This window comes from Chiloscyllium plagiosum, unplaced genomic scaffold (genome assembly GCF_037043375.1).
Source record: "Chiloscyllium plagiosum isolate Xiang-an unplaced genomic scaffold, Cpla_swu_hap1 HiC_scaffold_1, whole genome shotgun sequence".
Classification (NCBI taxonomy): Eukaryota; Metazoa; Chordata; class Chondrichthyes; order Orectolobiformes; family Hemiscylliidae; genus Chiloscyllium; species Chiloscyllium plagiosum.
Window position 1 is genome coordinate 20,036,071 of NW_028270139.1, and position 26,887 is coordinate 20,062,957.

The 26,887-nt window shown below is 42.0% G+C and overlaps 1 protein-coding gene across 4 annotated transcripts in view; it reads left to right on the forward strand.

Moving 5' to 3' along the window:
- The window catches only part of sorcs2 (sortilin-related VPS10 domain containing receptor 2), a 627,727-nt gene that overhangs the window by 460,616 nt on the left and 140,224 nt on the right, over window positions 1–26,887 (forward strand). For all 4 annotated transcript variants that reach the window (XM_087978909.1, XM_043698404.2, XM_043698411.2 and 1 more), the window contains exons 5-8: window positions 543–616; window positions 15,079–15,143; window positions 18,772–18,890; window positions 23,066–23,155. In XM_087978909.1, the coding sequence (XP_087835035.1) occupies window positions 543–616; window positions 15,079–15,143; window positions 18,772–18,890; window positions 23,066–23,155 (348 nt within the window). The remainder of the gene's footprint in view (window positions 1–542; window positions 617–15,078; window positions 15,144–18,771; window positions 18,891–23,065; window positions 23,156–26,887) is intronic.

The following is a 26,887-nucleotide window of genomic DNA, read 5'->3' on the forward strand; positions in this document are numbered from 1 at the left end:
AAGTTACCAGATGCTATCAGAGGATGAAGAAACACCATTGAGAATGTATTTTTTTGTACCTAAAGTGGGAATGCTAATTCTGTGAAGGTAATTCTGGGTGATTCAATAAAACCATGCATCCAATGAGGATTGTATTCAGGGAAATAGTGTGCGCATTTCGGTCATTTCCTCCAGGTACGTTCCCATGCATTCAGTATCACAGAAAAGGCCAAATTTACTACCATTTGTACTATTTACCATCTGTGTTGAACTTTGTCACTGATACTGTGGAATATGGCGAATGTGACACCAGTGATAACGCCAGCTGCTTTTCCTCATCTGATAAAGAAGCTTTCAGTATTTTCTTTGGAAGTCTCTGTGTCGACAAGCATATAGATTAAAGACTGAAGTTAATGGTGGTGCATGATGACAAAGAGGAGTTCTCAGGTGTCAAAGGACATATTAGTGTTGTTTATCAATAAGTAATCTACAGTACTAACTTGTATTATTATGCAGCTGTTCTGTTGAAACCAGATAATATAAGCATTTTTCTTTTTCTCTAGTTATATTTTTCTACTGATCTTGGCAAGAATTGGGAGTTACTGCAGGAACGAGTAACAAAGGAGCGATTTTATTGGTGAGATTTGCATTATTTATTCGGAGATATAATTTCCACCATTGTTGTGTGAAAACAGTGAATGTTCTGAAACATAGCACCCTATACGGTGTATCCAAGCAGTCTAATGAAAGCAATTGTTTCTTTGTACCTGAAATCTTGAAATTTTATTTCAGTGAAGGCTTTGCCAGCAAGTTTCGTAATTGATAATGAATACGTTAAACTGAAATTTAACCTGAACTTCAAAGCAAGAGATGCAAAAGCATTTTTGCTTAAGTCACAGGGTTCAGTCATAGAAGTCTGGCATCTGTTGTTGTTGGTAATTGTGCTGACTGGTGGAATGAAACAATGAGTGGTCCTCATGGTCAAATGGCCTGGTTTCACAAGTTTATTGGCTGTGAAAATCAATGCATTTTCTTGGGTAATATTACAGTAATTTGGAAAGTGTGGCAGGTTGGATTGAATTGAATTTATTGTCACGTATACCAAGGCACATGAAAAGCTTTGTCTTGCGAGCAACACAGGCAGATCATATAATTAAGTAGCAAAGGTAAGTAAATAATAGGTAAACAACAGCAAAAACAAAAACACAGGTATAGGCGAATGTTAAGAGTTTGTGAGTTTTTTAAGTATTTGAACAACAGTAGGATAGAAACTGTTTCGAAACCAGCTGGTGCATGTGTTCAAGCTTCTGTAGCTTCTCCCCAATGGTAGAGGTTGTAGAAAAACATTGTCGGGGTGGAATGGATAATGAAGTGAAGTAGGCCAGGATTCAGTTATGAACTCTGCATCCAGTTTCCACTTTCTTGTCTGGGCCCTCCCAAAATATCAAGGGAAGTTTACAACATGAAACGGCTAGGTGATAGTGAAAACTGCAGATGCTAGAGATCAGAATCGCGAGTCTTTTCCAGTGCTCCACTCTCGAACATGAAGGAGCTCCCATGAAAGAAGATCCTTTGCAAATCCTAGGCCAATGTTAATGTAAATTTTTTGTGATTAGGTGAAGGAGATTTACCAGATATGCAAGGGAATCATTTTGGCCACATAAGGACTAAGAACTATCATAGGTCCTTAAAGAAATATTGTGAAAAAATGTTTTGTTCTGACACTTCTCAGATATGTCATGATTTAAATATCAAATTATAGACATTGTGCGTTCCTCCCAGTCTGTTTCACAGTGATACTGACACTGCACACTCCTCCCAGTCTGTTTCACAGTGATACTGACACTGCACACTCCTCCCAGACTGTAACACAGTGATACTGACACTGCACACTCCTCCCAGTCTGTAACACAGTACTGCACACTCCTCCCAGTCTGTTTCACATTGATACTGACACTGCACACTCCTCCCAGTCTGTTTCACACTGATACTGACACTGCACACTCCTCCCAGTCTGTTACACGGTGATACTGACACTGCACACTCCTCCCAGTCTGTAACACAGTACTGCACACTCCTCCCAGTCTGTTTCACATTGATACTGACACTGCACACTCCTCCCAGTCTGTTTCACATTGATACTGACACTGCACACTCCTCCCAGTCTGTTTCACACTGATACTGACACTGCACACTCCTCCCAGTCTGTTACATGGTGATACTGACACTGCACACTCCTCCCAGTCTGTAACATAGTGATACTGACACTGCACACTCCTCCCAGTCTGTTACATGGTGATACTGACACTGCACACTCCTCCCAGTCTGTAACACAGTGATACTGACACTGCACACTCCTCCCAGTCTGTTACATGGTGATACTGACACTGCACACTCCTCCCAGTCTGTAACACAGTGATACTGACACTGCACACTCCTCCCAGTCTGTAACATAGTGATACTGACACTGCACACTCCTCCCAGTCTGTTACATGGTGATACTGACACTGCACACTCCTCCCAGTCTGTAACATAGTGATACTGACACTGCACACTCCTCCCAGTCTGTTACACAGGTGATACTGACACTGCACACTCCTCCCAGTCTGCTTCACAGTGATACTGACACTGCACACTCCTCCCAGTCTGCTTCACAGTGATACTGACACTGCACACTCCTCCCAGTCTGTTACACAGAGATACTGACACTGCACACTCCTCCCAGTCTGTTACACAGTGATACTGACACTGCACACTCCTCCCAGTCTGTTACACAGTGATACTGACACTGCACACTCCTCCCAGTCTGCTTCACAGTGATACTGACACTGCACACTCCTCCCAGTCTGTTACACAGGTGATACTGACACTGCACACTCCTCCCAGTCTGTTACACAGTGATATTGACACTGCACACTCCTCCCAGTCTGTTACACAGTGATACTGACACTGCACACTCCTCCCAGTCTGATTCACACTGATACTGACACTGCACACTCCTCCCAGTCTGTTACACGGTGATACTGACACTGCACACTCCTCCCAGTCTGTTACACGGTGATACTGACACTGCACACTCCTCCCAGTCTGCTTCACAGTGATACTGACACTGCACACTCCTCCCAGTCTGTTACACAGGTGATACTGACACTGCACACTCCTCCCAGTCTGTTACACAGTGATATTGACACTGCACACTCCTCCCAGTCTGATTCACACTGATACTGACACTGCACACTCCTCCCAGTCTGTTACACGGTGATACTGACACTGCACACTCCTCCCAGTCTGTTACACGGTGATACTGACACTGCACACTCCTCCCAGTCTGTTTCACAGTGACACTGACACTGCACACTCCTCCCAGTCTGCTTCACAGTGATACTGACACTGCACACACCTCCCAGTCTGCTTTACAGTGATACTGACACTGCACACTCCTCCCAGTCTGTTACACTGTGATACTGACACTGCACACTCCTCCCAGTCTGTTCCACAGTGATACTGACACTGCACACTCCTCCGAGTCTGCTTCACAGTGATACTGACACTGCACACTCCTCCCAGTCTGCTTTACAGTGATACTGACACTGCACACACCTCCCAGTCTGCTTTACAGTGATACTGACACTGCACACTCCTCCCAGTCTGTTACACAGGTGATACTGACACTGCACACTCCTCCCAGTCTGCTTCACAGTGATACTGACACTGCACACTCCTCCCAGTCTGTTACACAGAGATACTGACACTGCACACTCCTCCCAGTCTGCTTCACAGTGATACTGACACTGCACACTCCTCCCAGTCTGCTTCACAGTGATACTGACACTGCACACTCCTCCCAGTCTGTTACACAGGTGATACTGACACTGCACACTCCTCCCAGTCTGCTTCACAGTGATACTGACACTGCACACTCCTCCCAGTCTGCTTCACAGTGATACTGACACTGCACACTCCTCCCAGTCTGCTTCACAGTGATACTGACACTGCACACTCCTCCCAGTCTGTTACACTGTGATACTGACACTGCACACTCCTCCCAGTCTGCTTTACAGTGATACTGACACTGCACACTCCTCCCAGTCTGCTTCACAGTGATACTGACACTGCACACTCCTCCCAGTCTGTTACATAGTGATACTGACACTGCACACTCCTCCCAGTCTGTTACACGGTGATACTGACACTGCACACTCCTCCCAGTCTGTTACACAGTGATACTGACACTGCACACTCCTCCCAGTCTGTTTCACAGTGACACTGACACTGCACACTCCTCCCAGTCTGCTTTACAGTGATACTGACACTGCACACTCCTCCCAGTCTGCTTCACAGTGATACTGACACTGCACACTCCTCCCAGTCTGTTACATAGTGATACTGACACTGCACACTCCTCCCAGTCTGTTACACGGTGATACTGACACTGCACACTCCTCCCAGTCTGTTACACAGTGATACTGACACTGCACACTCCTCCCAGTCTGTTTCACAGTGACACTGACACTGCACACTCCTCCCAGTCTGCTTTACAGTGATACTGACACTGCACACTCCTCCCAGTCTGTTTCACAGTGACACTGACACTGCACACTCCTCCCAGTCTGCTTTACAGTGATACTGACACTGCACACTCCTCCCAGTCTGTTACACAGTGATACTGACACTGCACACTCCTCCCAGTCTGCTTTACAGTGATACTGACACTGCACACTCCTCCCAGTCTGTTACACTGTGATACTGACACTGCACACTCCTCCCAGTCTGTTACAGTGATACTGACACTACACACTCCTCCCAGTCTGCTTTACAGTGATACTGACACTGCACACTCCCCCCAGTCTGTTACACAGTGATACTGACACTACACACTCCTCCCAGTCTGTTACATAGTGATACTGACACTGCACACTCCTCCCAGTCTGCTTTACAGTGATACTGACACTGCACACTCCTCCCAGTCTGTTACACTGTGATACTGACACTGCACACTCCTCCCAGTCTGTTACATAGTGATACTGACACTGCACACTCCTCCCAGTCTGCTTTACGGTGATACTGACACTGCACACTCCTCCCAGTCTAACACAGTGACACTGACACTGCACACTCCTCCCAGTCTGTTACACAGGTGATACTGACACTGCACACTCCTCCCAGTCTGTTACACTGTGATACTAACACTGCACACTCCTCCCAGTCTGTTACACAGTGATACTGACACTGCACACTCCTCCCAGTCTGCTTTACAGTGATACTGACACTGCACACTCCTCCCAATCTGCTTTACAGTGATACTGACACTGCACACTCCTCCCAGTCTGTTTCACAGTGACACTGACACTGCACACTCCTCCCAGTCTGCTTCACAGTGATACTGACACTGCACACACCTCCCAGTCTGCTTTACAGTGATACTGACACTGCACACTCCTCCCAGTCTGTTACACAGTGATACTGACACTGCACACTCCTCCCAGTCTGTTTCACAGTGACACTGACACTGCACACTCCTCCCAATCTGCTTCACAGTGATACTGACACTGCACACACCTCCCAGTCTGCTTTACAGTGATACTGACACTGCACACTCCTCCCAGTCTGTTACACTGTGATACTGACACTGCACACTCCTCCCAGTCTGTTACAGTGATACTGACACTACACACTCCTCCCAGTCTGCTTTACAGTGATACTGACACTGCACACTCCTCCCAGTCTGCTTCACAGTGATACTGACACTGCACACACCTCCCAGTCTGCTTTACAGTGATACTGACACTGCACACTCCTCCCAGTCTGTTACACTGTGATACTGACACTGCACACTCCTCCCAGTCTGTTACAGTGATACTGACACTACACACTCCTCCCAGTCTGCTTTACAGTGATACTGACACTGCACACTCCTCCCAGTCTGCTTCACTGTGATACTGACACTGCACACTCCTCCCAGTCTGCTTTACAGTGATACTGACACTGCACACTCCTCCCAGTCTGTTACATAGTGATACTGACACTGCACACTCCTCCCAGTCTGCTTCACAGTGATACTGACACTGCACACTCCTCCCAGTCTGTTACATAGTGATACTGACACTGCACACTCCTCCCAGTCTGTTACACTGTGATACTGACACTGCACACTCCTCCCAGTCTGCTTCACAGTGATACTGACACTGCACACACCTCCCAGTCTGTTACACAGTGATACTGACACTGCACACTCCTCCCAGTCTGTTACACAGTGATACTGACACTGCACACTCCTCCCAGTCTGTTACACAGTGATAGTGACACTGCACACTCCTCCCAGTCTGTTACACAGTGATACTGACACTGCACACTCCTCCCAGTCTGTTACACAGTGATACTGACACTGCACACTCCTCCCAGTCTGTTACACAGTGATACTGACACTGCACACTCCTCCCAGTCTGTTACATAGTGATACTGACACTGCACACTCCTCCCAGTCTGTTACACAGTGATACTGACACTGCACACTCCTCCCAGTCTGTTACACAGTGATACTGACACTGCACACACCTCCCAGTCTGTTACACAGTGATACTGACACTGCACACTCCTCCCAGTCTGTTACATAGTGATACTGACACTGCACACTCCTCCCAGTCTGTTACACTGTGATACTGACACTGCACACTCCTCCCAGTCTGTTACACAGTGATACTGACACTGCACACTCCTCCCAGTCTGTTACATAGTGATACTGACACTGCACACTCCTCCCAGTCTGCTTTACAGTGATACTGACACTGCACACTCCTCCCAGTCTGTTCCACAGTGATACTGACACTGCACACTCCTCCCAGTCTGTTACAGTGATACTGACACTGCACACTCCTCCCAGTCTGCTTCACAGTGATACTGACACTGCACACACCTCCCAGTCTGCTTTACAGTGATACTGACACTGCACACTCCTCCCAGTCTGTTCCACAGTGATACTGACACTGCACACTCCTCCCAGTCTGTTACATAGTGATACTGACACTGCACACTCCTCCCAGTCTGCTTCACAGTGATACTGACACTGCACACACCTCCCAGTCTGCTTTACAGTGATACTGACACTGCACACTCCTCCCAGTCTGTTCCACAGTGATACTGACACTGCACACTCCTCCCAGTCTGCTTCACAGTGATACTGACACTGCACACACCTCCCAGTCTGCTTTACAGTGATACTGACACTGCACACTCCTCCCAGTCTGTTACACTGTGATACTGACACTGCACACTCCTCCCAGTCTGTTACAGTGATACTGACACTACACACTCCTCCCAGTCTGCTTTACAGTGATACTGACACTGCACACTCCCCCCAGTCTGTTACAGTGATACTGACACTACACACTCCTCCCAGTCTGTTACATAGTGATACTGACACTGCACACTCCTCCCAGTCTGTTCCACAGTGATACTGACTCAATGCACACTTCTCCCAGTCTGCTTTACGGTGATACTGACACTGCACACTCCTCCCAGTCTGTTCCACAGTGATACTGACTCAATGCACACTTCTCCCAGTCTGCTTTACGGTGATACTGACACTACACACTCCTCCCAGTCTGTTACATAGTGATACTGACACTGCACACTCCTCCCAGTCTGTTCCACAGTGATACTGACTCAATGCACACTTCTCCCAGTCTGCTTTACGGTGATACTGACACTGCACACTCCTCCCAGTCTAACACAGTGACACTGACACTGCACACTCCTCCCAGTCTGTTACACTGTGATACTGACACTGCACACTCCTCCCAATCTGCTTTACAGTGATACTGACACTGCACACTCCTCCCAGTCTGTTTCACAGTGACACTGACACTGCACACTCCTCCCAGTCTGTTACACTGTGATACTAACACTGCACACTCCTCCTAGTCTGTTACAGTGATACTGACACTGTACACTCCCCCCAGTCTGTTACACAGTGATACTGACACTACACACTCCTCCCAGTCTGTTACATAGTGATACTGACACTGCACACTCCTCCCAGTCTGTTCCCCAGTGATACTGACTCAATGCACACTTCTCCCAGTCTGTTACACGGTGATACTGACACTGCACACTCCTCCCAGTCTGTAACACAGTGACACTGACACTGCACACTCCTCCCAGTCTGTAACACAGTGATACTGACACTGCACACTCCTGCCAGTCTGTTTCACAGTGATACTGACACTGCACACTCCTCCCAGTCTGCTTCACAGTGATACTGACACTGCACACTCCTCCCAGTCTGTTACACAGTGATACTGACACTGCACACTCCTCCCAGTCTGTTACACAGTGATACTGACACTGCACACTCCTCCCAGTCTGTTACACAGTGATACTGACACTGCACACTCCTCCCAGTCTGTTACACAGTGATACTGACACTGCACACTCCTCCCAGTCTGCTTTACAGTGATACTGACACTGCACACTCCCCCCAGTCTGTTACACAGTGATAGTGACACTGCACACTCCTCCCGTCTGTTACACAGTCTGTTTCAAGGTGATACTGACACGGCACACTCCTCCCAGTCTGTTACACAGTGATACTGACACTGCACATTCCTGATGAAGGGCTTTTGCCCAAAACGTCGATTTTGCTGCTCGTCGGATGCTGCCTGAATTGCTGTGCTCTTCCAGCACCATTGATCCAGAATCTGGTTTCCAGCATCTGCAGTCATTGTTTTTACCTCACTGCACATTCCTAGACTACTTCTCAACCATGTTGACTTGCTGCATGGTCTCTTTCTCCAATTATTTAAAAGTCTGAACACATTTGTAAGAGCAGTGTCCATTGACTTTCCATCCAAATGCTTGGGAGAGCATCAGAGGAAATTTGGGAGAGTTTATAATGTCACAAACATTTCAACTTCTGTTACTTGAAAATCTCTCATTCCATCCTATGATGGTGTTGCGATAGGAGAGTTGAATCCAGTGCACCTTTTTTGGATCACCTGCGAATGAACTAAGCAATAGCATTAGCAGTGCCATAGATCTCAAAGTGCATTTTAAGAAAACTGTTCTGAAACTGTATGAGGTCATGATGTGTACATATTAACATTGGAATATTTGACATAGATCATTAAGGAATATGTTGATATGTTTTCTCACATTTCAGGACTACACAGAAATCAAAACCATAACCAAACATGTACAAACCCGAATTTAAACAAATAAAATGAATAGGATATGGATGAATTTTATATTAGATATTACAAAATTAATTTTGAGAAACTTTAGATGCTTGTGGCAAAATGGATTGTTACCTGTGTTAATTTTTTTTTTAAAATTTATTGTCATAGCAGATAGATATCCATCAGTTTGAGTTTGATGGTTTCTGTTGTTGACTAGTGAATTTGAGGGTTGGAATGACCTACAAATGCAGACATCTTAGAATATTGCTGAGAGATAGCTGTTTTTCCCCATTAGACAGCTGGCTGGTTGAGGTGTTCTATTTAATCCACACAGTGAGGCACTTATTCTTTTAGACCTGTGGAGGTCTCCTGGTCACACATCAAGATTTTCTACAGACTACTTTCAAATAAAGGGTGGTTGCTGTTTTTAACAACAAACCTCTAATGGACATCTTAAATGGGGAAGACTTTCATCTGATAGGCTCAGACTCATAATGTAATTCTTAGAGATAAGCACTGAGGTAGTCAACATGCAACTCTAGATTACCAGTTCTATGGCTGAGTTATTTAAAGTTCCTTGCCAGTTTGACAAGTGAAATCTGACTGATTCTTTATGTCGTAGTTGTGGTGAACAGCTATATTCAGAGACATGAAAAGTTGCATCATTCTCACTCAGCATTTTGGGGAGTGGAGAGAAAGTATATCTGTGTCACAACTGTCTGCTGTTTGTTCACTTAGTTCATGCGATTAGTACCATTTGTTTGTTCCAAGCATGTGTCTCAATCAATAACAGTGCTAATCCTCCCCATCATATGTAAAGAGAGAAGTATTCATGTGATTTCACTCTAGGTTGTAATAGGAAGTAGGTAATTCATAATTCTTGTGTCAATTTTAGTGTTTGGAGTTAATATTTGACAGTAGAAAATGGGATAAGTTCATTTGAAGTACTTTTAATGTCTAGCACACTTAAAAGGTTAAGATTATGTTGCTTCGAGAAGTTAACAGCTGACAGTTAAAGAAGGTGATACCCATTTCGTTTAATGGAATTAGAATAGAAGAGATGGAGCTGCAAAGTCAGCTGGAGACTTACTCAGCTGGAGATGTGATATCTGGAAATCTTGCATTTAGAGCTAAATTAGGTTTCAAGCATTACATTGACCCCAAATGTCATGCTAAGGAACCTGGAGCAGGCTATGTTGTCATGGATATGGGTACAGCTTAATCACATTTTTTTTGTTTCAGTTTATCTTTGGGTATGTTTGGTTGCAGTTTAGAACTGGCAGGGTGCTGAAGCAGATGTGGTTAGGCAGCACACATTCTTCTGTTAGCAGACTCCAAGCAATTAGAACAGGAAAAGTTCATGAAAGCTGTTGATAGTTCAGTGCAGATCAGCTATGACCTCACTGAATCAGAGTATACTCGATAGATCATATGGATAACTTTTGCTCATATATCCTATGATCTTACATAACTGACAATAAATGTGATGGGACCCAACAGTAGCAGCTGAGAAATACTTGAGCACAGGGGTAGTTGCTGCCTCATGAAGGTAGCTATCTGCAAAAAAGCTATTGAGCAGATTATAAAGTACAGTCTGTGGAGTCTGGAAGTTGAACTGTCTGGACATAAACAGTAATTGAAGCAGTCTGTAAAGCAGCAGCTCCAAGTCCGAGCACAATGGGATCTTGATCAAATGGGCAAATGAGCTGAGGAGTGGCAGATGGAGTTTACTTTAGATAAATGTGAGTTACTGCATTTTGGAAAAGCAAATCAGGCAGGACTTATACATTTAATGGTAAGATCCTAGGGAGTGTTACTGAACAAAGAGACCTTAGAGGGCAGGTTCATAGTTCCTTGAAATTGGAGTTGCAGGCAGATAGGATAGTGAAGAAGGTATTTGATATGCTTGTCTTTATTGGTCAGTGATTGAGTATAGGGGTTGGGAGGTCATGTTGCGTCTGTACAGGACATTGGTTAGGCTACTTTTGGAATACTGCGTGCAATTCTGTCTCCCTACTATAGAAAGGATGTTGTGAAATTTGAAGGAGTTCAGAAAAGATTTACAGGATGTTGCCAGGTTTGAAGGGTCTAAAGTATAGCACGTGGCTGAATAGGCTGGGACTATATTCCCTGGAGCTTTAGAGGCTGAGGGGTGACCTTGTAGAGGTTTATAAAATCATGAGGGGCATGGATCAGGTAAATAGACAAGGTCTTTTCCCTGGGTGGGGAAGACTAAAACTAGAGGGCATAGGTTTAATGTGAGAGGGGAAAGATCTAAAAGGGACCTAAAGGGCAACTTTTCCAAGCAGAGGGTGGAATGAGCTGCCAGAGGAAGTGGAGGAGGCTGGTACAATTATAACATTTAAAAAGGATTTCGATGGGCATATGAACAGGAAGGATTTCGAGGCAAATGCTGGTAAATGGGGCTAGATTTATATAGAGTATCTGATCGGCATGGACGAGTTGAACAGAAGGGTTTGTTTCCATGCTGTAAATCTCTATGACTCTTGGTTGTTTTGAGAGATAGGTCCATGGCTTAAAGCTGTTAATGAGCCACACACCTTTTGGCGTTTAGCAGCCATTAAGATTTAATGACTGCAGGTCAAATTTTCCAGGCCTTGGGAAACTCAGCAGCTGAACAGAGATAAGGAGGAACAGATTCCTGCGTTTGTTCAGGGTTGTTTGTGATTTCCATTTTCTCCCTCAATCACTTCAAACCTACAACCCATTATGAGCGGCATGGTGGCTCAGTGGTTAGCACTGCTGTCCCACAGCACCAGTGTTCCAGATTCGATTCCAGCCTCGGGCGACTGTCTGTGTGGAGTTTGCAAGTTCTCCCTGTGTCTGTGTGGGTTTCCTCCGGGTGCTCCGGTTTCCTCCCATAGTCCAGAGATGTGCAGGTCAGGTGAATTGGCCATGCTAAATTGCCCATAGTGTTAGGTGCATTAGTCAGAGGGAAATAGGTCTGGATGGGTTACTCTTCAGAGGGTCAGTGTGGACTTGTTGGGCCGAAGGGCCTGTTTCCACACTATAGTGAATCGAATCGAATATAATCTCTACACAACCTCCCCACCCTGACCCCATACTGTCCTGCTGACCTATAATTGTGCTTCTGATCCACCATCTCCTAATAACCTGTTATTTCCTCCCAACTCTTCCTCACTCTCTCCTTCAATCCATGTCTACTCCTCCTCACCCCAGACTCATGAACTACCCACACAATCTTCCTCGTAACGTTGTCTTTCCCCCTCAGTGCACAATCCCTCCCCTAACCTTCTGTTCACCCAGAATCACGGGTGACACGGTGACTCAGTGGTTGGCACTGCTGCCTCATAGTGCCAGGGACCCGGGTTCAAGCAACTGTCTGTGTGCAGTTTACACCTTCTCCCCGTGTCTGCTTGGTTTCCTCCCACAATCACAAAGATGTGCAGGTTAGGTGAATTGGCCATGCTAAATTGCCCATAGTGTTCAGGGGTGTGGATGTTAGGTGCATTAGTCAGGGTAAATATAGGGTAGGGGAATGGGTCTGGGTGAGCTACTCTTCAGAGGGTCAGTATGAACTTGTTGGGCCAAAGGGCCTGTTTCCATACTGTAGGAATTCTAATTCTAATTCTCATCAATATCAAACTGTTTATTTTTGTCAGTCAGCAATTAACTAGTGAGTGGGTCCCAGATAATGGTGAAAGGAATGTGTGCACCATATTGTAATGATCAAGCTGTTGATCTGTAAATCTCTTCAGGAATTTGAAGAATTTGATATAAAACACATGAATGTTTCTGGAATGGCCTTATTGTATCTTTTGTTCTTTTAAGTTAGAAACATAGAAATATGGAAAATAACCACAGGAATAGGCCATTTGGCCCTTTAGACCCACTCTATCATTCAATGTGATCATAACTGACCATTCAATTCAATATCCTATTCCCACTTTCATCCCCATACCCTCTGATCCCTTTAGCCTAAGAAATATATTCATCTCCTTCTTAAACGCTTTCACATATATAGTGTGCAGTCAGGTGGATTGGCTATGCTAAATTGCCCATCGTAATCAGGGATGTGCTAGGTGGATTAGCCATGGGAAATGCAGGCTTAAGAGATACAGTAGGAGGATGGCCCTGGGGTGGATGCTTTTTGGAGAGTCAGTGACTACTTGATGGGCTGAATGTCCTTTATCTGTACTGTAGAGTTTTTATAATTCTATATGTAATATTAAATATTATAGAGGCTATCATAAAATAGTTTTGTTATTGGTCACTCTTCAATTTGGAGATTGTCTTTTCTGTTTCAGTTTTCGCTTTAGCACTTCTACTGAAGTTCATTTCCCACCTTCACTAGCACCCAGGTGGACAAATACTTGTGTGGCAATGTTCATACTGTAAAAAAACAGACTGCTGTTTTTATTTAATCCCAGTTCTTGATGTACAAAATCTGACATCAGAGGTATATAGATGGATAGGGAAGACTTGAAAGAGTGGGAGGCCATTAGACATGTCAGGTGAGAAAAATAGGAATGAAGATCTTAAGGAGACCTTACAGACCACTGCATAAATCAGGCAATGTTATGTAAAGGGATTGGGAGATAGTTAAGGAGAACATATCAGAAATTCAGACCGACTGGTGGATGGAGAAACAAACAAAACTAATGCTCAGGCAAATAATTTGAACAATTTTCCATATTTATCATTGTCACATACTTTTCAGCTACTGAGTATGACAGTCTGTAACTCTTCCATTAGATTTGTGACCATTGGCATTATTGTGCCACCCATTTCTGCCAGAAGTCAAATATCCCTGAGAACTGGCAGTGTCCCATTTCCAAACTGCTTCTGGTAAAATCAGAGGAAACTGTTTGAGACAGATTGGGATCAAGTTAGATATTTTAAATTCTAACACCTCTTCTGACTGTCTCAAGGAGGTCTAAAATTCCTCCCATTTCACTTTCTAAAATAAATGTATACTAAGTTCAGCATTTCTTGCTTACCTCCAGCAAAAATCCTTAATAGCCTGACTGAGATTAGGAATTCACCATATAATATTGACCAGTAAAATACCGATTTCAGTATTTATTAATGAATTGATTTTTCTAAATAAGCACCGAAATCTCTATGGCAATAATCAGCTTCTTTTATTTCCGGACTCTGTGGAATATTTTATCAAAAGTAACAAATTATCTCAAAACAAAACTTTAAAGTATGATTGCTACAATGTGCTTACAGGAGGCCATCTAGTGTTCAGTTAATAAGATACAAGTGTCATCGCGAGTGTTTATTAGGAACTGAGCTATGTTGTGACAGATGACATCCAACAGTTAAATAATAATCGCTGAATGTAAAATATGCATGATTTCCGCTAATGATGTGTAAATCATAAGGTGTAAGAAATATATTTCTTCAGCATAATGTGCAAAATACTAGGTTTTACTTAGTTTTAAGTTTCTGTCTGCCTGAAAGACACAATATTTGTTAGAATAATACAGCATTGTTGGAAAAATTGAAAAGCACATACAACCTTGAATTATTTAAGTTAAATTGATCTATTTTCAGAAAGGTAATAACTGGTTTAAAATAAACCGGTTGCTTTTATTTTGTGTAGATGAATTTGGTATAAACGTATGTCCAAATAATAAATCATTGACAGACATTTTCAGCTTATTTAAAGTAATTGATTATACATAATCTAAACTTTCTCTGAGAGTAGTTGCTAGCATCTCAAACATTTAATGTCTTTGTCGAATAAATTAAGATTGTGTTTATTTTTTCTTTTAAAAATCACAATTTCTTTCTAATGTCATAACTGATTTTAAGTGTAAACATCTATAGAGGTAGCAAGAGCAGTTGAAGAGAATGAAATACCAGTATTTCTTTTAATAGCTTGGATCCCTGACATGAGTAGGGAATAAATATTAATGGTTATTTCTTGTTCCAGGGCTGTGACAGGAGTTGACAGTGACCCTGATTTAGTTCACATGGAAATTCAGGACAAGAGTGGAGGTAAGGATTAGATAATTACCCTGGGCATGCTGTCAGGATATATCTGCATGTTGTACACTGACCCAGTGATGTGTTGCATTAAATACTGTTCTTAGGAAGTCATTCTTAATGACCCAAGGGTCATTGGACTTGAAACATCAACTGTGTTTCTTTCTCCACAGATTCTGCCAGACCTGCTGAATTTCTCCAGTATTTTCTATTTCTGCTTTAACTATGATCTCTATTTAATATTTACCCAACAAATCATTAGTATAATGTACAGTACGCAACTGAGTTTTCCCAGTACTTTCTGCTTTTATTTCAGATCTCCAGCATCCACGGTATTTTGCATTTATCATAGTTACAAGTAATGGGCTATGAATATGTGCTTGAATTGAATCAATAATCCATTCAATTTAAATTTGGTGTGAGTACAAAGTTGAAAATAGCAAATTTTATATATGTTTTTCTTTTTAACTGAGGAATTCAATTTTATTGGTGAGCCTCAAAATTACACAAAATTTAGAGTTCAAACATTATAGATAGAAAATCAACTTGATGGGTGAAATGGCATTCTCTTATATCACAATGTCTCCAGCAGCTTAATGTATTTGAATAAGAATATACTTCACTCTATTTTAATGAAGCTATTTAATTATCATGAGTGTATGTTAATTTTAATTCAGCTCCATTTCAAAATGTTTTTGGTTTCATTGTCTATGTCCAGTATAATGTTTTGTAAAACATAACTTTCTGGAACAAGGTTTTTTTTAAATTTGGGCTACCAGTAATCTCCAGGCTCTCTACTTCTACTCTCACAATTTCCCCAAACACTGGAAAATGTTCAGTGGAGACAACAGGAGTCTTTCCCACTGGTTATACAGCTAGTGAAAGACCTAGCATATCCTTTCGGGAATGCCTGCCGCACTAAAAACTGATCCAGAACTTAACTTGGAAGCAGCTGGCCTTTGCTTGGATCATGAATGAGGAGGGTAAGCCTCCTGCCTGCTAAGACATTCTGCCCAGTCAGAGGCAGCAACACTTCATTGTTTAATGCTGCTAGCTCTGCAACTCTCCAAGGCTCAGTATCAACAAGCTTAGATAATTGGGATGGGGTTTGTGAGAGAGGAAAGTTCCAAAAAGGGAGTAGTTCATTATGTTTTCATGTCTGGGCCAGTCTTCAGGCTTATTCGTAAAATTTTACACTATTTATTCTACTTCATATGAAATGTGATCGTACATGGTAAACTTAGAGCAGGCTCTGTCTTATGGCTAACGTTGGTTAACATTAAGCTAACTTCTTCACTGTTTGTCTCCTCTATTTTATGAGTTTCGTTTCGAGAGTTTTACTCTGGTGTGTTTTGCAGAGTTGTAACTCCATCCACATGAGATAGCCATACAATGATGTGTCACTTTGTGATATCACAGCAAGGTGGCTATAGGTCCAAATGTACTATGCAACATGGTGTGTCGTGATTCTCAGCAGCATCTAACTGGCTGCTTCTTGATCAAGTACTGGGTGCATTTCAAAGAGTTCTCATCTATCCTTCTACCCCCCCGTCACGTCTCACCATAGAAGCCTGCAAGCAAATGTGCGAGGACTTTCATTTTGTGCTTCTTACATGGTGACTGCCATGTCCAGTTGGGTCAGCATAAGGACCTTAAATAGACACTGCTTGCCTGCCTCAGGACCTCAGTTGGACAGAGACAGCATTCATTGGCTTTCCTGCCACAGCCATAATTGGGGCAGTGGTGGGAAGACCTAGGAGGCCCATCCATTATCTTTCTGCCTGTTTAAATGACCCTGCCACATTAAATTCTGCCCATTGGATTTCTAGTCTCACTCACATCTCTAGATATTGCAAAATGCAGAGCGACAAAAAAAAAAGATAGTCAGTGATAAAATATCAGAGCCCTGCCTGTATTTACCAGATGTCTGGTCAAGGATGAAAAGAAGCACCTCAGGAAGTGTTTGCTAGTCCTCAGTCATGGTGAGGCACTGGTGGATACATAAGAGGATTTAATGCTGCATGAAAAAAGTAACCTTAAATGGAATTTGTAAAAAGAAAACAAGTATAAAAATCTAGCAATAAAGCCTGTATGGTGTAACTGTCATTTATGACAATCTTATGTTCAACTTAATACTGTCATGAACAGACACAAACAGAGAAACAAAAACAGTTCACTAGGGGCTTTCTTGAGTTCCACTTTAAAGTGAATATTCTATAAGAAGCAAATATAAGCATTTGCCACTGACAGTACTGGCCACCATTGTAATCCTGAATTGTTTGCTATCTTATGCTAGCATTACTGGCTTGCTAACCTGTTCACACAGATCCCAATATTCTTGGAAAATCCATTCCCAAAAATGAAAGCAAATATTTGAGTTTTAAACATCTGAACATATAGTGTATAGTGCAGGCATGTCTTTATATTGTTTGAGTGGTGTTCACCCACATTGTTCATTCTGTTACAGCAGTCCACCAGAAGTTGTTTGATTCTGTACAGGATCACATAAAAGAAAACATAGTCACTAAAAGCACGCTCCACTGTTTGGAGACTTGATTAGTGAACTGGTACTTAACACTACTGAGATGAAGTTCTAACTACTTTGTTGCTTTAAACAACTCAGCAACAGTATTTTCTACTTGGGGATTGTTGAGGAATGTAGTCTAATGCTGATTAAAATGACCCAAATTGCATTGAGGTTAAAACTAAAAGTACATCCTTTTGAGGTAATTATGGTTGGCAGTTGTTTTGATTTGGCTATTAGCATTTTTATTAACTATAGCTACTTCTGAAAAGTAATGGATTTGATGATTAGCTATTACATAAGTGATGAATATTGTTATATTTGTAATTATTGGAGAGAAAAGCCAAGTGGTGCCTTTTAGGGTAATTGCAATGAGCAGATTATTTTGTGTAGATGGAGAACAAATATTATTAGTCTGGGCAAGTGAAAATGATTAATGCAGTGCAGTGCTTGTAAGATGTTTGGGCGCTTATGCATGCTGGAAATCTGCATCTATAATATACCTTTCAAGTTTCAGTCAGCAAAGCTGCCACATGACAGATTTGCTTCTGGGTGCACATACACTACCAATGAAATATTGCACTGCTATTTCTCTGTCATAAAGTTACAATTTCCATTAACCATAAGTCATTTGTGACGATGTTGTCATCTGTGATCCCTTTATATGAGAAGGAAGAAGTCTACGATCATGTGCTTGGGATTTTAGGTTAGCTAACAGGATAATGCAAACTGTGAAATGCATGCTCCTGTTTCTTCTCATTACAAAAGTCACTTTTACTTAGTCATTTTTGTTTGGAAATGGTTATTAAATCTCTGTGTTATGTGCAAGAAAAATATCTACCATAGGTATCATCTGTGATCAATCAGAATCTTTCTCACTAAGTACAAGGTCACTTCTCTGTTTCCTGAAGCACAAGGGGGAAACAAGGTGCTAAAAACCATCAGTCCTTTGGCCATATATATTGAGGTAATCTGAGCTAAGGGCTTTGAAGCAGAATTGAGAAATATTTTGTTCTCTTGCTGCTTTGCACAGCAGGTTTTAAGTTTGATAGCAACAGGCATGTTTTTTTCTGCAGTGATTATTTATTGAGAGGTACTGATCTTTTTTTCTCACAGACTTTCTTTATGTCACCTGCCACCTTGAAAACTGCACTGAAAAAGCACTGAAAGCTCATTTCTCTGGAAATATAGATCAGAATTCGTTGCTTGTCAATGATGACTACATTTTCATTCAGGTAATTAATTCACATAATAATTCATTTCACAAGACTTATTTGTACACAGAATCCATTATAAAGGAGATAAATAGGCAGCAATTACAACAGACTGGGTAAGCGGCCTTTACTTGTAGCCGAAATAAAATTTAATTGTGGTGACGTTCACCTTTAGGTAAATTGATTATTGCAGTAAGTACAGAGTTTAATAAACAGATGCATATTGTTCTGTGGATAGATCAATTTCTCAGAGATCAGGGTTGCACAGCTTTGAATTCCCCTGAGATCAGCAGTGTGCAACACTAGGTTTCTTTTAAGTTAAGTAACCAGGATCTGAACCCAGTGGAGGAGTCTTTCAAATACTGGTTTTCAATAAAATCCATAAAAAAGCCAAAAATTAATAAGTGGAAATGGACGTTTCAGTACACAAGTACTTTCCGATGTTTTTACATAGGCTGTGTGTCCATTTATTTAAAATTGAACTATACAATTATAGATCCAATGATGTTTATGGTACCTCCAGTTACAATTTTGAGGTACTACTGGATGGAGCATGCACTGTCAATACTTTTCCCATTTCTATCAGTAATTATCAAAGGCCGACTAATGTGCGGCCCTGCACAGTGTCACCCCTATGCCTTGTTCCCCAGCTACACTTCCCAAACTATCAATAAAGGCAACTCATTGTCTGGTTTAGCTCCTGCAAGTTGTCTCTTGGGCACCTAAGTTGTTGCATCCCTCTTTAATTTTTCTTTATACATCAGTGACTTGAAATCTGGAATTGCCTTAGTTTTCTTGATTGTATCTAAATCCATACAGCCTCAGTATAAATCGTTAAGTATATTGGCTACAATTTAACTCCATAGTCTGCATGGTCCCACTGTTACTTCATTCAGTGACACAGAAATTCATTAGACTGATAAATGTCTATATTATGCCCCATCATATTTTTTTTCTGTTTTTAAGAACTGTTACCATGTATTAAAATTATACTTCTAACACTTGATCAATTACTACGCCCATATATTTTTTGCTTAATTACCTCCCTGAAATATCCTTTTGGAAATGTAGTCTATTATTTTAAGATAAATATATTTTGTTGCACAGCGAGCAATATTAACCCCTATTTGATATTAACCTTAAATATCTAGAGAGCTATCTTTATTTGGTTTCTTAAAAATTCAGATTTCTCTATATTGCATTATTTTATCAACTGGCTGGTATCGCCTTCACTTAAACCATATGTGAACATTCTGATTGGGAAATATACTTGATCTGATATCCGAGGGTGTTTTGGTGCTCACAATTGTTTGGTTCAAACTATTAGTGTTGCTCTTGGTTTGGCCAACACTTTATTCAATTCAGATTGTGGTTTTTCAAGGCTGCAAAAGTTTTAACTGTAGTTGCAAAATTTTTTTTCCCGTGACTTTTGTAAAAATATTACTTAACTTGAGTGGAGGATACAACACACTAATTTGTTAGCCATGACCTGTGTTTCCACAGTCCATGTGAAATTGTTTGTCTTTTAAGTACTTCCTTGATGATAGATTGATGTTTTTGGTACATCAACTCAGCAGCCATTTCAATTTTAGGACTAGTGCATCCATTTTGATAGATTAGAGGACTGGCTATTTAATCAGCAATAACAAATTTCATCCACTTTCCTCTTAATTATATTTATTCTGACTCTTTTATATTTTTTGATTCTGTCTATTAAATTGTGTTGTCTAATGAATATTCAGGTCATAAAGTCAGAGTTTCTATAGCACAGACAAAAAGAGACTGTTTGGCCCATCATGTTCACATTGGTCATCAAATATTGAACTATTCTCATTTCATTTTCCAGCATTTAGACCATGGCTTTATTACTTGTCATCATTGAAAAATGGTATTTCAGGTGTTCATCTATTTCTTAAATGGCTTCAGGGTTCCTGCCTCCACCAGCCTGTAAGGCAGTGAGTTCCAGATACCCACTAATCTTTAGTCAATCTTTTCCTTAAATCCCCACTAAACCTCCTACTCTTTACCTTAAAACAGTACCTCTTGGTTATTGACCCCTCTACTAATTGAAAAAGTGCTTTCCTATCTGACCCTTATAATCGTATACACTTTTATCAGGTCCCTTCTCAACCTTTGTTGCTCCAACGAAAACAACCCCAGCCTATCCAGTTGTTCCTCAACCTCCAGCCCAGGCAGCATCATGGTAAATCTTCTCTGCATCCTTTATAGTGCAATTCCATCTTTCTTATCATATGATAACCAGAAGTACATGAACTTGAGGCCTAAGATACATCTCACTGTGCCTGCATGTTTATCCACTTTTAAAGCTGCTAAACCTCCTATAACCTCTTCTCACTTTTTGTTATTTTTTTTCTAATACCATCCTTTTCCAATGGGAAGATCAGGCTAAGTACTTTCTGAGGGATGTGCCCATGTCATCTAGGTCCACACAGAGATTACTTCTATGTTCTCTTTGCCTAGTTATTCCTATGCTCTTTGTATATTTTCTAAAATACCCAACCGGTTTTTTCCCAATTCCCCAGTCAATATTAGCTTTCCTAATTTCCTTTAAGCTTTCCCTGCGCTTTTAATACTCCTCCAAAGACTTTGCCATATCGAACCTTTGGTGTCTATTATAAACTTTTCTTTTTTTTTTCATAATCCTAACATTTATTTTCCTTGTCATCCAGGGTTTTCCAGTCTTAGTTCCATCTTTTGCAGGAACATATTTGCCCCGTACTCTTGCTACTTGCTCCTTGAATGCCTTCTACTGCTCTGACATAGTTTTGTCTGCAAGTACCTGCTTCTAGTCCACTTGAGCCAAATCGTATCATAGTAAAATTATTATTTCCCCATTTAGAACTTTTTTCTGGCTCATCCTTATACCTTTCTAAATCTGTCCTAAATCTAACTGAGTTATGATTGCAATCTCCAAAATGCATTCCATAATGATAGGTCTTTCATCTGCCTGGACTCATTTGTGAATATAAAATCTAAAACTGCTCTCTCTCTCATTGAACTCTATGTGTACTGGTTAAAAAGCTCTCCTGTATGCATTTTAAGACTTTTGTTCCTTCCCTATCTTGTACAATAAAACTATCCAAATTAATATCGGGGTAGTTAAAACCCCGACTATTACTGTAATTATTTTTATGTTTCTCTAAAATTTGATTATAGAACATAATTGATCCTCTGTTGCTCCCTAACTCTTTGTCTATCGGACACAGCCACAACCCTTTTTATGCCTTTACTTCTAGCCATACTGTCTCATTTGATGATCATTCCAAGATGTCATCCCTTCGTCCTAGTGTAAGTTGATTACTTAGTCAGTATTGTGATCTCCACTATCTCCCCCTCTATATGCTTTGAATATCCTATAACCAAAACGTTGAACTGCCAATCCCGCCCATCTTTCAGCCAGGATTCAATCATAGCTATGATACTGTACTCTTATGTGCTTATTCATCGAGCTGTCTGCTGTTCTGCAAGTGTCCTCACTTCACCAACTCTTCTCAGTGATGCTGATCGCCTCTCATTGGGTCATCACTTCAACGGTTCGTCTTTCCCCTTAATCTAAAATATTTAACCCCATAAATTCCATATTAAAATTATCTTGCTTCCTTTTTGTGCTTCCCACATCACATTCCTTCACAGTATTTTGTTTTGTGCAGCCACTCATGCTTACGTTTCAATTGTGTACCCTCTGAGAATTGCTATGTGATACTTGATTGAAAGTGACTTTTAGATACTCATTTAAGATGCTTTGTACATAAAATCTCATGAAGGTTTACGACTCTGAAGAATTTTCTTCATGACTGATTTCCTGAGTGAGAGTAAAGTCTGATCTGGTCAGTTATGTTTAATTAGAAATTACCAAAACAGCAGTTAGGGTTAGGAACCAACAACCCAGAGTAAAAGAGTTTGTACAGAAATTGGAAGACAAGTCAAAGGGCTGATTAACCTCAGAATATTAACACTGACCAGTTTGGGTTCAAGTGTCTGTCCCCATGGCTGGAGAGCTCTAATGAGGATGAAAACAATGGGACAACAAACAAAGCAAGGGAGAAATAAATTCATTCTAAATATTACCAATGATCTAGTTGCATGCTAACGTTCATGTGGTTAATTAAATAAATTCAAAATCTTTAAACTTTTATTAATATTTCCATGCTGACAATCTTGAACTTTTTTTTAAGGCAACTTCTGAAAATCGGACCAAGTATTATGTCTCTTACCGGAGAGGCGAGTTTATTCAGATGAAGTTACCAAAGTATGCCCTACCAAAGGTAACTACTTTAGGAAAAGTGTGATAATATTTAGTGAACAGACATATTGAAATTCTTGCATATGGAGGACACTGTCATCTATTATTTTTAATACAGCCCGTATGTTATATAAAGCATCTTTATTTTGATAAGCAATAGTTACTTGCTGCTTAATAATCATTTACTTGATGTGGATTGCTCAAGCAGCAGTACCTAGTCATTGCATATAACTAGAAGTAATTTTACAGTGAATATGTTTTCAGTGGTCGCCAAGGAATTGATGATCAGTTTAAGAGCAATATGGAGGAGAACCCAGCATCCATAGTAACTTCATAGCAACTCATGCAAACTGATACTCACCCATTATTCTTCATCTTTCTAAGTATCATTGCCAACTTCTTCAGTACTCACAATAGCAACTTTGAGGCTTATGCTGGGATGAGATGCAATAAATGCTTGAATATCCACTGAAGCACTTACGACTTTAAAAAAACTCTCAGTAAATCTATTCATTGCTTTAATTTCCTTTAATCCCTTATAAAAACAAGCATGGGATTTCATAGTCTCACTCAAAGAGTTTCGAACCATTTGGGAATATCAATCAAATACTGAAATGGCAGGCACCTCATTGTCATGATTAAGAAGTTTTGAAATCTGTCATGTAACACTAATTGTGTAATTACTGCCCTCAGGCTTGTGTCAACAGAGTGAAATAGCAAGCAATCTTGAAGAATGCTCCAGACAGTTTCTTTCAAATATTGAAAGGGCAGGACTTTTAACAGTTTGACTGTTTGACAGTTCCGATGAATTCATACCCTTTATGTACATATTCATGTCCACGTTAAACTATCAGATGGACAGTTGATCACTCACAAAGGCCGCCTGGAATCAAATCCAAGAGCATACCTTACATCTCTGAAATGGTACCCCTACCTATTAAAGCAATTCTACAAAGTTCGGACCAATGACCATCAGTCTAATATATGCATGTTGTGTTTTCCAGTCTCAGTTGACAAAAATAAGTCAAGACTGGAGGCAGCTGCTTTTTATTCTGGACAGCTGTTTCATGGATGTGTAATTTAGAATTCTCTCACCTATTATCCTCCCCCACAAAACAAAAAATTTAGGTGGTGCTTTCAGGGTGGTTCTTGTAGATTTGAGCCTCCTCAGCCATTATCACAGTGATGGAGAAGCTCTCCGTAGTTGCAAAAACTCAACTGTAAACTTTTGCGGCTTTTATTTTTGTAGTACCAAAAGGAATATTCACAATATTTTTTCCTCTGCTCATATCAAGCTTGTATATCTTGAAAACACCATCTCAAAGATAGTGCTGTTCTAACTGAAAAGCCCAGGTTTCTCTCCAATCTTTCCTCGTACCTCAGATCTTTCAAACACTAAAATCAGCGTTGTGGCTGTTCCCTCGAGTATGTCAGTGCAAATGGTTCTTTTGTTTGTTGCTGACCAGAATTCTACCTGTTTAAGTTGATGCTAAACTTAAACTCTTGGCTAGAGAACTGTAAAGTGTGACTATTAACTTCTTGATGTGAGTAATGTTATTCAATATTCCAATAGCTCAGTATAGACTGACATCTTTGTAGTCACGTCCACAAAAACTTTTTGATCACTTCCAGTTTTACTCTTGACTATTTTATCCATCATCAATGGAGCGCCTAGCTGTCTGGTTTCCTTCCTATGTGCAGTATTTCATGTTACTTTACATTTAAATTATGGCTGAGGTAAAAACAATAACTGCAGATGCTGGAAACCAGATTCTGGATTAGTGGTGCTGGAAGAGCACAGCAGTTCAGGCAGCATCCAAGGAGCAGTGAAATCGACATTTCGGGCAAAAGCCCTTCATCAGGAATAAAGCCTGAAGCGTGGAGAGATAAGCTAGAGGAGGGTGGGGGTGGGGAGAAAGTAGCATAGAGTACAATGGGTGAGTGGGGGAGGGGATGGTAATAGGTCAGGGAGGAGAGGGTGGAGTGGATAGGTGGAAAAGGAAATAGGCAGGTAGGACAAGTCCGGACAAGTAATGGGGACAGTGCTGAGCTGGAAGTTTGAAACTAGGGTGAGGTGAGGGAAGGGGAAATGAGGAAACTGTTGAAGTCCACATTGATGCCCTGGGGTTGAAGTGTTCCGAGGCGGAAGATGAGGCGTTCTTCCTCCAGGCGTCTGGTGATGAGGGAGCAGCGGTGAAGGAGGCCCAGAACTTCCATGTCCTCGGCAGAGTGGGAGGGGGAGTTGAAATGTTGGGCCACGGGGCGGTGTGGTTGATTGGTGCGGGTGTCCCGGAGATGTTCCCTAAAGCGCTCTGCTAGGAGGCATCCAGTCTCCCCAATGTGGAGGAGACCGCATCGGGAGCAATGGATACAATCAATGATATTAGTGGATGTGCAAATAAAACTTTGATGGATGTGGAAGGCTCCTTTAGGGCCTTGGATAGAGGTGAGGGAGGAGGTGTGGGTGCAGGTTTTACAGTTCCTGCAGTGGCAGGGGAAAGTGCCAGGATGGGAGGGTGGGTTGTAGGGGAGCGTGGACCTGACCAGGTAGTCACAGAGGGAACGGTCTTTGCGGAAGGTGGAAAGGGGTGGGGAGGGAAATATATCCCTGGTGGTGGGGTATTTTTGGAGGTGGCGGAAATGTCGGCGGATGATTTGGTTTATGCGAAGGTTGGTAGGGTGGAAGGTGAGCACCAGGGGCGTTCTGTCCTTGTTACAGTTGGAGTGGTGGGGTCTGAGGGCGGAGGTGTGGGATGTGGATGAGATGCGTTGGAGGGCATCTTTAACCATGTGGGAAGGGAAATTGCGGTCTCTAAAGAAGGAGGTCATCTGGTGTGTTCTGTGGTGGAACTGGTCCTCCTGGGAGCAGATACGGTGGAGGCGGAGGAATTGGGAATACAGGATAGCATTTTTGCACGAGGTAGAGTGGGAAGAGGTGTAATCCAGGTAGCTGGGGGAGTTGGTAGGTTTGTAAAAAAATGTCAGTGTCAAGTCGGTCGTCATTAATGGAGATGGAGAGGTCCAGGAGGGGAGGGAGGTGTCAGAGATGGTCCAGGTAAATTTAAGGTCAGGGTGGAATGTGTTGGTAAAGTTGATGAATTGCTCAACCTCCTCGCGGGAGCATAAGGTGCCGCCAATGCAGTCATCAATGTAGCAGAGGAAGAGGTGAGGAGTGGTGCTGTTGTAATTACGGAAGATCAACTGCTCTACGTAGCCAACAAAGACAGGCATAGCTGGGGCCCATACATGTGCCCATGGCTATCCCTTTGGTCTGGAGGAAGTGGGAGGATTCAAAGGAGAAATTGTTAAGGGTGAGGACCAGTTCGGCCAAACGAATGAGTGTCGGTGGAAGGGTACTGTTGGGGATGTCTGGAGAGGAAAAAAACGGAGGGCTTGGAGGCCCTGGTCATGGCAAATGGAGGTGTAGAGGGATTAGATATCTATGGTCAAGAGGAGGCGTTGGGGGCCGGGGAAACGGAAGTCTTGGAGGAGGTGGAGGGCGTGGGTGGTGTCTTGAACGTATGTGGGGATTTCTTGGTCGAGGGGGGATAGGACAGTGTTGAGGTAGATAGAGATGAGTTCAGTGGGGCAGGAGCATGCTGATACAATGGGTCAGCCAGGGTGGTCAGGCTTGTGGATCTTGGGAAGGAGGTAGAACCGGGCAGTGCGGGGTTCCCGGACTATGAGGTTGGAAGCTGTGGGTGGGAGATCCCCTGAGGTGATGAAGTTCTGTATGGTCCGGGAGATGATGGTT